This window comes from Anopheles merus, chromosome 2L, assembly GCF_017562075.2.
Source record: "Anopheles merus strain MAF chromosome 2L, AmerM5.1, whole genome shotgun sequence".
Lineage (NCBI taxonomy): Eukaryota > Metazoa > Arthropoda > Insecta > Diptera > Culicidae > Anopheles > Anopheles merus.
The window spans coordinates 36,686,087-36,698,345 of record NC_054083.1 but is presented as its reverse complement, the minus strand read 5'-3'; the positions used below and the strand labels follow the sequence as shown (position 1 = coordinate 36,698,345).

At 46.8% G+C, this 12,259-nt stretch overlaps 1 protein-coding gene across 1 annotated transcript in view; it reads left to right on the top strand.

The window, feature by feature from the left end:
* The first annotated feature begins 4,154 nt into the window (after nt 1-4,154).
* LOC121591924 (polycomb group protein Psc) overlaps nt 4,155-12,259 on the top strand; it is a 32,442-nt gene continuing 24,337 nt past the window's right edge. The window contains exons 1-2 of the mRNA XM_041913013.1: nt 4,155-6,662; nt 7,969-8,059. Of these exons, the coding sequence (XP_041768947.1) occupies nt 6,302-6,662; nt 7,969-8,059 (452 nt within the window). The 5' untranslated portion in view covers nt 4,155-6,301. The remainder of the gene's footprint in view (nt 6,663-7,968; nt 8,060-12,259) is intronic.

Here is a 12,259-nt window from a genome sequence, read left to right as displayed (position 1 = left end):
GATTCCGGCACGTAGAAAGGGGCCCTTTTGTTTCGGGGGGGCCCTACACATCCTACCGGTTGAAGGACATGGCTGTGCAGTGCCTTCCTTCCAAGCCCCATAAAGCATGTCATCGGGTGAGAAACCGCGCGCGCGAACGCCACCGGCTGTGCGCTACGTTCCAACCGAAGCGCAACGGGCCGCCGACGCGCGTGTTTCTCGCGCGCGTGGTTTGGCGCGATAGTTTGGGATGGTTCCCCCCCCCCCCCCCCCCCGCAATGACTTTCACCTTTTGCACGAAAGGTCTTCTGGTGAAGCGGTGTTCACGCACACACGCTCGGGTGGGTGGGAGAGGTTTTTTGCACTTGTGGGGGGCCGTTATTTATGTTTTGGTTTTATTTTATCTATAAGCTAAATGTATTTTCCGGCGCATTTTGCAACGGGCGAGATGCGCGGAGACGCAGCAACAGAACGATGAAATAAATTAAATTAAAAGAGCAAATCCTAACGTTTCGATCAATTTGAACCCAGAGCGCTTTAGGGCAGGTTTTTTTAGATTTATTTCCTAAGCTTTAGGGCAAAACCTCAATAAAAGTCTTTCTATGGCTGTGTTTTTGTGAGTGTGTGTGTGTGTGCTCACGCGCTTTTTTTCCTTCCATTTCCATTCGTTCACGTTTTGCGTTTGACAGTTCTAGAGAATTTTTACATCCGGCACTGTACGCCTGCGAAGAGGGAGGGCCGTCAGTATGAGTGTGTGTGTGTGTGTGTGTGTGTATGAGGGTGAGGAATTGTGAATATCTACGATGCCTGAAAGAGAGTGACGGTTGTAGGGCGGAGGACAGACTAAGCAGCACTAAGTATTGGAACCCCTCGAGAAATCAGCCTTACTTTGACGACTGAAATTGAACGATTCGAGGGTAAAGGAAAGAAAAGGCAACGTAATGGTGTAGTGGCGGCGGTACACAAGAAAATCGGTCACCCATCGGTAAATACATTGCCGCCGCGCTCCTTCAACTTCAACGTGAAATGACAAATCGAGATGGTAAATACCTTCCTCTTCATCTTATTTTGTGTGTTTTGTTTGTTGTTGAAACTTGCGCCCTGCCTCTCCCTGCTGATGCTACATTTCCAAAACCGTCTTGACGGTGTACGGCACCCGCTTTCGGTCCAAAAACGTTATATGTTTTACGGAGCACAATTTTATTGGTGTGTGAGTGTCTGCTTTTTTTTTTTTGTTTAAATTGTACTCTTGCTTGCTTTCCCTCACTTGCTCTGCTTATTTACTTTCCAAATGTGGGTCCATCAACACACACAGACGTGCGCGCGTCCGAACTCACCATCGCACCGTTTGAGTGACACTCAACCACGGCACTCACCTTAAATTGTACGCACATTTTGATATAAGCAGCTGGATCGTGGACGAGGGGTTGGTTTTTTTGTTGGTTTGGTTTGTTAATGCCAGTGTGGAAAGAGGCCAGCGAACGAGGGAAGGGGGAATAATGTCCGATGAAAGGTTGAGTGAGTGGCGAATGCTGGTGAGTGGATTTTAGGGCAGGGTATGGGACGGGGAAGAGCGAAAGAAGCTGCTTGTTTCTAATTTCTTAGTTTTGTTCCTCAATTTAAGTAGAAGTGTTGTTTTTCTTATTCATATACAACATATTACATAAAAGGGGAAAAAAGTGAGAATGTGTGTTGCTATTATACAATTTCTAGAAATTGTCTTACAAAATAAAAATGTCAAACTATTTAATAAATCTACCAAAATACCTCCAAAACAGATGTTTGATTCAAAATTTCCTCTCCCGCTTATGTAGGTTTCCGATTGCAAACGAACCCGCCGCAGCCGCTCAGTGGGAGCTCGCCTATTTGTGTCAGTGGTGAATAAGGAGCTGAGTGTCGCCGCGAGTGTCGAGAAATTCACCAAAGCTCCTTTCAACGCGGCCGCGCTCGGTGTTGCTTTGATTGTATTTTTCTCGCTTGCCTTCGCTGTGCCTCAAACGGAGATTTTCTTCTCTCTCCCTCTCGCTCTCTTTTTGCACACTAATTGTCCCATCTCTTTCTCACTTTTATAAGAGTTCCTCGCATCGCTTGGAAGGAATAATTGAAAGAGGAGTAAAAAAAGCAACCGCTCACCAGATATGTTATTATATACCACCGTTTCTTCTACCGCGCATACACAATCACACGCACCGACGAACAGACGGGGGGAAGTGTGTGTAATGATGAAGATTTTTTTTGTTCGCCTGTATAACGGGTATCGCGTAAACAAGGGGGCTCCGATTTTTTTTGCGCGCGATTCCCATTGCTATTTTTTGCATTTTTGTTTGCTGAGCGGCTTTGGTTGGTGAGGCTGAATTTTAGATTTCAGCAGCTGATGACAGGATGGCTCGCTCTGGCTTTGAATGGCGAGGCGGGTGGGTATGTGAAGCGAAAACATTTCACGTTAATAGGGCGCCAAAAGTCCCGAGTGTCCTGGAGTCCCGTATAAAACCGTTTCAACCAATATTATTGAACACAGAGCGGGAAACGGGGCCACGTAGGGTGGTGGTGGTGGCCAAACTGACGGTTACGGGTGACTTGTTATGTAAAGCGTACCGTACCGTGTGTTTGATTTGTAGCGCGTCAGTGTGTGTGAGTGTGTGCAACAAAATAAGGAACACAGCAGCAACAGCAACAACACGAAAAAAGGAAGATGAAAGCCAAACAACAGACACGGAGCAGCTGTGGCCCGCGTGGCGTTTTCCAGGCCTAACGACGAATTGGGATTGCGAGTGTGGTTGTAGCGCTGACGATGATGATGATGATGTTGTCGAGTGGTGGTAGTGGTGGTGGTGGTGAATACGGAATGAGAGTAAACTGACGTACATGAGCCTCTCAATACTATGTTGATTAATTTATCGAATTCCAGCAACTGTGCCGCCCGCTACGTTCATTGCTAATGAGCGAACGAATCAAATTACATTACAAAGTGCGGGAGTGTGGAGGAGAAGGGCAAGGAGTAGGTGAGCAACGGCATGGGGGTATTATCTATCGGTACACTCGATTAAACAAATAGCAAACTGTTTACAATACAATGTAGCATGTGCCCTACCCCCCGGGGAGGTAGCAGCAGCAAGATAACAGCGCTAACGAGTACATAGACTTAAAATAAATGATCCAAATGACAAGCTTATCGATACTGCGCGCACGGGGTGCCGACAAAGCAGAGGGAAAAAAATAAAATAAACACATACAAACACACAAACAAACGAGTCATAAATATGCTTCAAACAGTTCGGCCCCAAAATGCGGAGCGAACCAACACGCAGAGAGTGAAAAAAGAAAATCGTACCCAACATTTAAAGCCGTACCGACCCGGTGGCCCATGTGCCACCGTCACTCAGCTCACTCGCCCGTCCGCACGCTCAATTTCTCGTTTCCCGGTTGCCGTGTGGAAGCAAAAGCGAATTTACAAAAAAATGCTATTCCAACTGTTTCTAATTTATTAGTATAATGTTGAACCCCTCTTTCTTTCACTCTCTCTCTCTCTCTCTCTCTCTCTCTCTCTCTTACTCACTCTCTCTCACACATACGGATGCACATTTGCTATATAGAGGCAACCGACGGGCACTCGCGGGAGCCTTTTGCGTTTGCCACTGGTGGTTGTAGCTACATATTTACACTGAAAACTGCTGAGTGAGATGCTTCCATTTATGTATCCGAAATGCGAGCACAAATGCGAGTACCACGCGTGGCTGTACATAAAGCTGTGCACGGTGAGTGCGTATGTCATATGAGTTCGTTTTTATGGGAATGAAAAGGGAAGACGGATGGGAGATGGAATGGCCAGCAAGGCGTAAGCATCCCCAAGAGAGCACTTATATTTGCCCGTACCATTATATACTCGGTGCTGGAGTGCAGCAACACAGCGGCGCATGCTAGAGAGTGTGAGTTGGAAAGGAAGCTCTCTTTTTCTTTCACTCTCACACGTGGAGCGCGGCTTGAACTCGCACTGCTGATGGAATAATAAATATGAACGTTTTAGAAAACGTGAGCACTGGCGAGTGAGTGCAAGCAGAGCCAGTGTGTGAAAGAAGGAAGGGAAGGTGATGACGCGTGCAGTGCACTGACGATAGCTGTATATGCGTGTGTATTTGTTGGAGTTACGTTCCCGGTGCGATGTACATAGTTTGCTAAAAACGTATCAGTTTTCCTGGTTGCTTCGATCGAGTCGGTCGCACACGGAGCTCTCCAACTGTCTTTGAAGCAGAAGCAAAGGAACAATTAGACCTAAAAGGAGCACAGTTTCGTTGTTACAAGTAATGCATAACAAGTGCAAGAGACCTCTTTAAGTAAAGTGAACAAATTTCAGTGACTACGTATTAAAAGAGTACTTTTAGTAGAAAACTAGCACATCGTAAGCAGGAAAGGTCAGTTCAATGTGATCACTGCCAGCGCGTAAATACATCCCGAAACCGTAGAGCAGTAGCAAGCAGTGGGCCCTCTTGTTGCGTCGTTTCAATTTGTGCGCCGTCCGTTCGCGGCTTGTCGGCTGGGTAACCGAAACTCACCGAACATAGAGCGCACGCAGCGCGGTAAATAGTGGTGAGTACCGGCAGCTCGCCAGCGTGAGCACCGTATGTGCTATATACTTGCGCGCGGCACGGTACACCCATACATCGATGGGCCCAAATTCGACGGCTTGGCAGCGAGCAAACGAATAAGAACCGGTCAGAGTTACGGGAACCGCCGTGCAGTTCGGATGTGCGTTGCTCGATTAACCAAGCGAGAGCTTCTACCCGCAGCTCAACAGTGTATTGGCAAATTCGCGCAAACTTAACTGTGTGTGTGTGCGTGCGTGTGCCAGAGAGAGAAAGAGTGTGTGCTTCCTAACACCACACCGGTACAACCGCTAGCGCCCTCTACAGTGTGTGCGGCAAACAGCGGTAGAGCAAAACAACAAGAAGCAGCAACTCCACACGATAAGAAGTGAGCCTGTGTTGGTGCGTGTTATTTTTTCCTACACAACCCTACATTGAGCCGGTTGTGTCGTTCCGTGTACGATCTTACACGCTGGTGCGCTAAGCTGGTGTAAGTGAGCGGGGCAGTGTGTGACAAATGCGCGCGCGCAATCGGCGTGTGTTTTAGGTAAAACGAAAGGTTGTGTGTGCAGAAATAAAGAGCGATTTAATAGTGAACGTGAATTTACAAAGAAAAGCGATACAAAAAGCAAGTGTCTTGTAAGCTGATTTCGCACACAGAAAGGAATAAGTGAAATCGTGCTGTTGAGGTGAATATTCCAATTTTAAAGTGTTCTCACTACACACACATAGCTACCCTGTGCCCTGTGCGCCTGTGTGCTTAAGGTTGGGCGTGTGTATATGTGCGCGCACAGTTCAACCAAAGTCGGCGCTGCACCACACTATACACACATAGCAACATAGGTGGTTTTTGCGTCCCCGAGAGTCTGTGTATGCGTGCGTGTGGTGTGGCCTTCGCCAACCTCAGTACGTTGTGCGTGTGTGAGTGTGTTTGCGCGCATGTAGCTAAGTGCAAAAAGGTGATAAATTGCATTCGAGAAAGAAGAAATGTGTGCCTGCATTTTAAGCTTGTGCAGCAGCAGCGAAGGAAACGTGCTGTGGGAAAGTGAAGTGTAAATACACTCACTCGCACACACACAGATCTATGTGTAAGCAAAGAAAAGAAGCAAAAGTGGAAGCGAGAAAAAAAAATAACAAAAAAGCTGTATTGTTCCCGCTGAGGCTGGGAAAAGAAAAAGCATTTTAAGTGTACGGCGCACACGAAGCAAGCCCTGGAGTGAGCTGTTAAAAAGCAGCATTGGAAATGTGCTAAAGAAAGTGTGTGTGAGTTTGAGTGTGTGGTGAAAAAAGGAATAAGATAGCTGTAAACAGCTAATGCAAAAAAAAAGAAAACAAAAATTGTGAGAAGAAGTGATTGTTTTCTGTCTTCTGCTTCTTCTTGCACTGCTTGCAATTTCTTCTGGGCTCCTCAAACGAGGGCAAACAGTGCCCAGTGTGTAAGTAAGTAAGTGTGTGTGTATGGAAAATCGAGTGAAATCTCACCACCGTTGTCGTCGTCATCGCTGTCGTGTTTTGGATTAAAAGTTCAAGAAGCGAGTGAGAGTGTGAGTGTTCAAAAGGAGGGAGAAAAACAACCCCTCTCCATTCAACATGCTGCCGGCGACCATCGACGTTCGTTGTCAATTTCGAAAGGATTAAAAAGCAATATCATACTCCCATCCCCCCACCATACACACCATATCACACAATTTCCCGTTAACCTAACTACACACACACACACATAACTCACCCCACTGTCACCAATGGTGCTCCTGCCGCACAACGACGTCCTGTCGGGCGCCAGCACGGAAATGGCCAGCGAGGGAACGCCGGCGAAGGTGTCCTCCGTGCCGCCACCACCACCCGCGGTGGCCGATACCACCAACACCACCGATACGACGGCATCACCACCAGCACCACCCTCACTGACAATCAGCATCTCCACGGCGACGGCAGCAAACGCCGATGACGTCACAGCGAAGGCAATGTTTGGCAGCGCGGGGCCACTGTCGCCGTACCGGCCGAGCCGGGTCAAGCTCGGCTCGGTCCACCCGTGCATCACCTGCCACCTGTGCAAGGGCTATCTGATCGATGCGACCACGATCGTCGAGTGTTTGCATTCCTGTAAGTATGCTGTGCAATTCCCAACCCCCGTTTTGCTGCCAAACTCTTTCCAATTAGATACGCTTGAGCGGGATTTGATTTCCGCGCGCGCTACCGTAATAAACAACCCATTGAGCTACACACGCACACACGCAGCTACACAAGAGCAAAATCAGTTCAAACGCCCCACCATCACCACACCACCAAGGTACACAACAGCAGTCGAGCAGACACAAAGTAAGCGAGCGTTGTGAGCGCGGTCTCTGTCTGTGTGTGTGTGTGCTCCAACCGGCAACTGTCAGCGGAATCGAGTTGACAGCTCGAGCGCGCGTTTGTTTACAATACAGCAGCAGCAGCGGCAGCGGCTGCGGGAAGCGAACTCACGTCATGTCACACAAACCGCTAACACACGCACTGAATAGAAACGGGGAAGGTGTGTGGAGGGAGAGAGCACGAGAAACGCATTTTGGGCTTAGAAGTTCCGCTCTGCCCATCACCATCCCACCCATACCCACACAGAGTGCAACAAAGAGGCATAAAACACACGCACACACGCACACACACTATATCAAAACAACGAGTAAAAGTAATAGAAACCTTTCCTGGAACGGGTCGACGGGCTTTGCACGGGTAACCACAAAACTAAAACACTATCAACTACCAACCAACCAACAACATCCGACTGGTTTTAGAGAGCATGAGACAGAGAGAGAGGGACAGGGGAACGGTCCCGGAATAGACGAAAAATGATGACGGCTCTCCCTACTCCCTTTTTCGACCTTCATCCACCACCATCTGTCATTTTACGGGATGACACATTTTTCGGCATGACAGCTGGGCTAGGTGAATGATGATGATGACGACGACGATGATGATAGGTTTTATGAAGATGGACCTCTCTCTCTCCCTATGCACTCTTTCTCTCCCTCACTCTCTCACAGCGTAATTGGTAGGCTTCTAATTAGGATGACGTAGAAAACCATCATAAAGGTGGAGCAGGAACGGGGCACTGCCGAATGAATTAATGGAAGGAATGTGTTGCACCGCAGTCTCTGTACGCGTGTGTGAGTGTGTTTTGGAGCAAAATAAACTCGGTGCGTTATTAATGTTTACAGCGTTGTGGAGCTGCTGCAGTGTGTGTTCTTCGCCATACTTGGTCCCTTCGATTACTCTTCCCCATGTCTCTCTCTCTCTCTCTCTCTCTCTCTCTCTCTCAGTTCACTAACGCTAATCAACTCTGTCTGTGTTTTTTTTTCTTCTCTTCCCTTCTCCTCGGGGAATGCTACTGCTCGCCTCGCTCCGGTGTTTGACAACGCTGCTGCCGCAGTTTGCCACAGCTGCATTATGAAACACTTGCGCACGGAACAGTACTGCCCCCAGTGCGAAATGATGATCAACAAGGCGAAACCCAACATCAAGTGAGTACAAACATATGGCTTCATGTCTTCCTTTTTGTTTTAGTTATTCAGCTTTGCACAATAATTTTCTTCCAAATTCACGCAAAAACACCACGCGGCGGTGTGAGCCGCTTTTAATTATTTAGGATGAAAGCATAATAATACCACACACCTACCCCTCCCACACGCTCTCTCCCGTGCCCAGCAGCTGTGCGTGCGTGCGTGAGTGCATGCGTGCCGAGCACGTACACGGACGCCTTTCGATGAATTAAATTTGAACATTTCCGTTTTTGGCAACGATTGGCAATAAAAACAATAATAATAATGATGGCGATGTTGATGATGATGATGGTGATGATAATGATAGCACGCTGTGAAGCGAAGCTGATTAAACCAGTCGGCGAAACTCGGCGAACTGGCCCAATCAACTCTTGTTGCACACGAGTGTGTGATTTAATTTAATTTAAATTTATATTAGCTTGTTTGAAATTTTTATGGGGAAGCGAATGCATTAGGGTGGAATTTTGAGTGCTTCTTAATGAAAGCAATTTACGTCGGTGTATTTTTTAAAAATTTTATTCACACTTTTTTTGCATTGTTTATCATCTTCTGTTTTTCATTTGTTCAAATTGTTGAAGTCGTTTCATTATTATTGGTCGTCGTTCTTGTTGCAACGTTGGTCGTATTGTGTTGGTGTTGTGTCGTTACATGTGTTCGAATATCGCTTCCTTTGCTTCTACGTTTTTTGCATACTTTATACCAATTATGATTAAGACACTTTTTAAAAAAAATTGCTTTATTTCTCGCTGGGAATCATATTTGAAATTCCTTAACTTACAATGGCTAAAATATTTTGTTTTATGTTTATTGGTACGCCACATTTCTCACTCACCTTGAAATAATACACCCCTGAAAGCATCCTCACACACTGCACCAAACTGCATACCTTAAAACAAAAGTGTAATGATGGATCTTTCGAGAGGGAGGGCCGCGATGGTGGGGGTTTCACACCCGGATACGCTTCCGTGACAAACAAAACGTAGCGCGATGCTCTCGGAACAAACAAACCTCGGAATGCTGCTGCTGCTGCAGCTCTCTCGTGCTCTCGTGTCAGTTCCCCCTACCGTTGCCGGGTGTTTCCATTTTTGGGCAGATTTTACAGCTGTCTTGGGTCTTCATCTTTTCCACCGTTTCTTCTCGCTTGTCGGCTAGAGTGTGCCTTGTCCCGGGCTTCCTTTTTTTCCTTCCACACGAAAACACTCGAAAAAGTGCTGACAGGATCCTTAGGGACAGTTCCAGTTCCGTGCCCCGCTTCCTCTGCAGCATTGCGTGTTTTTCCCGATTTTCTTCGGCATTTTCTTCGGCCCGAGAGGCCGTCGTCGTTCCGCGGGGGCTGCGACTTCAAAGGGAAAAGAAACACCCGCCCGCGTGACACCTTCTGCGACACCCTTGCGCGACCAAACAACGCGTCCGCCCGTTGTGTGTGTGTTTTGCTTTTCGCGCCTCTTTCTCGGTGTGTCGCAAACGGCGTGTGTGTGTGTGTTTGTGGGACATTTTTCCGTCTGCTTGCGCCTCCGTGTGTTGTGTGACTTCAGCGTTCGTGTGTGCCGCCCGGTTTTATGACTTTACGGCGGCGGGAGTGTTTTTCTGCTGGCGGCACACCAATTTGAAGAAGGGAGTTGGAGGAGTGGGCTTTACGATCCGTGGCAAAGGCTGCATTTTATGGCAAGCCAAGAAAAGGAGACCCTTACCGGTTGGCTACATGGGTGTACACACACACTCACACGTGTTGGTGTTGTTCTATTTTTTCGGTACAGTGCGCGGTCTCGCGCGTAGGATTGGGCCTCGCCGGAATGTATGAAGACGTTTGTTAGTTAGGTTGTTTCGGTACTTCTTCTCACCTCCCTTTCACTGCGATTCAGCGGGAAGTGTGAAACGTTTTTAAGAAAAGAAACACATACATCAACATAGGTTTGGCGTGGAATGGAGTGAACCATTACGTCCACCTGGGCGGGTTGTGCAATCGCAAATGTTGTAATAATATGGGTTCTTGCTAATAAATTCATAAATCTGGCAAGTGTGTTCTTCAAAAGGGAACAAGGGGAACAACAAACCGTTTGAACAAAACAGGAATTTTGGGTGGAATTTTACACACACACACTGCCTCCCCTTTGCGCTGGTCGTGTTTGCTGAAATGGGAATTGAATTAAACAATAATACAATTTCACGATACGATTTAAATTTAAAACCCACACAATTGTGAACCATAATTGAGCCGACCAGGGCAACAATTTGCCCTCTCCACCCTCGGATTCCCTTTTCAGGACTGTTTTTGTATTCATTATACAATGCACTGTGGGAAAGTCTCAGGTTGTTTTTTTTTTATGTGGATTTATTTGAAACTAATAATTTTAGTCTCATTTTTGTAAATTTATTTTAATATGTAATTCCTCTCTAGTTGATGTTCATTTTATATTATTGTGCTAAGAAATATCAAGTCTTTATAAATCATCTCTTTTGCACTTTATTTTGTCCACCTTGTAACCCACCGTGCATGCACCAAAGCGGGGACTTTTTCGCACACCACACACACACACACACACAATGGAGTGTGAGAGTTTAAGCACTTAATTAAGAATTAATAATGGAGCAGATGATGTTGAAAACGAGCAACATGGACAAAAATACCGAATCATAATTTCCATACCTCGAGCAAGCCGGCCGGGCTGATATGACGAGAGCCACAGGAGCCAAAAGGAACAGGTAGAGTGGAAGGGGGGAGGAGGAAACACACAACATATCGCCAAACATTTCATCGATCCGCCCGCCGCTGCGAGGACCGAGGACGGGGCCCAACCCGTGCAGGCTCCGACCGATTGACGACCATACCCGGGGCGCTGTCACTGACGCGAACGTCGACGCCAATCTCGGTGGCGGTGGCATTCTTGGTGGCATGGGGCCAGTGCAGCGGGAAATGGAATGCATTGGATGCGCGCGAATGTCACCCCGATGATGAGCCCTTTTGCCCTTGAGGGCGCCGACGGCTTCCCTTCCTATCCCGTTCCTATTATTGGCGCGCGCGCGCGCGCTTAATTATGACACCTTTGTCGATATCCGCTTCTGATGCTGCTACTGCTGCTGATGATGATGCCGCTGTTGCTGGTAGTAATCGATAAGGCTATTTTGTATAAAGAGTTGGGGGAAGGAAGGTATTGCGGAATGATAATAACTGTTGCCGAATACTCTCCATTCCATTATTCTCCCAGCAGATCCGCTTTCCTTCACACTTTCATCATTTATAATGAGATGAGCTAAAGGGCTTTGAAATGTAAAATGCTCTGTATTGGTGAACAAGGTTCTGCGTTATGAAACGTGGAAAGGTGGTCCATTTGGCTGGCCCGTTTTGCAATTTGTACATTATGTGTCTGGATGGTTGGGAAAAACTGATACCCGAAAAAGCAGAAAAGCACAAAACTTGTTATGCTTAGCTGCACCTAGTGTCGTAAATTCCTAAACTTTTCTTCCGAAAAAAAAAAAAACAACAACCGCTCTAGCTAAGAGACGGGTTGCCAGAAAGAGATGGTGTCCTCCAGACGACCTCTCTCAAGCTATGCCAAAATATGTGTGCGAGTGCGAACCGGTTGAAGCATTGCAGCAATTAATAACACCACTGCACAAGACACTTGCAACACCACTCCAACCAAACTCTCCAATGTTCGCCTCGTTTCCTTCTGCTGCTGCTGCTGCTGCTGCTGGCACTTGAGTTTTTCCAGTTGCGGAACAATTCATTTTCATTTTCGGTACTGCACCAACTTGTGACCAGGTCGTTCCAGGTTTTTCTGGGCGCTCGGTTTTTTTCGATGGGTGGGATACTATTTGGTCAACGGGAATGGGAATTTGGTTAAGAGAAGAGGGGTTAAGAGAACGCATACACACAAATCGAGTGTCTGGGATCGGTGTATGTTGATGCTGCAAATAGTGGTGAGGTTTATCTGTTACATTTGTAATAAATTTGCTTGCTTTTAATTACTTTGTCTGAATGGGGGTGATAAACATATGCATTGAAGGTATTTAAATGAAAACATTTCCTTCTAATATTTACTCTCTCCGAGATGAATTGTTTGTCTGATATGCATTTGCAAATGGTTGTTTCGAATAAAGATGTCTCTCTGAGAGCAATTCCTCTAAACTGTGTATGACGTTTTGGCCACATTTTGGCAC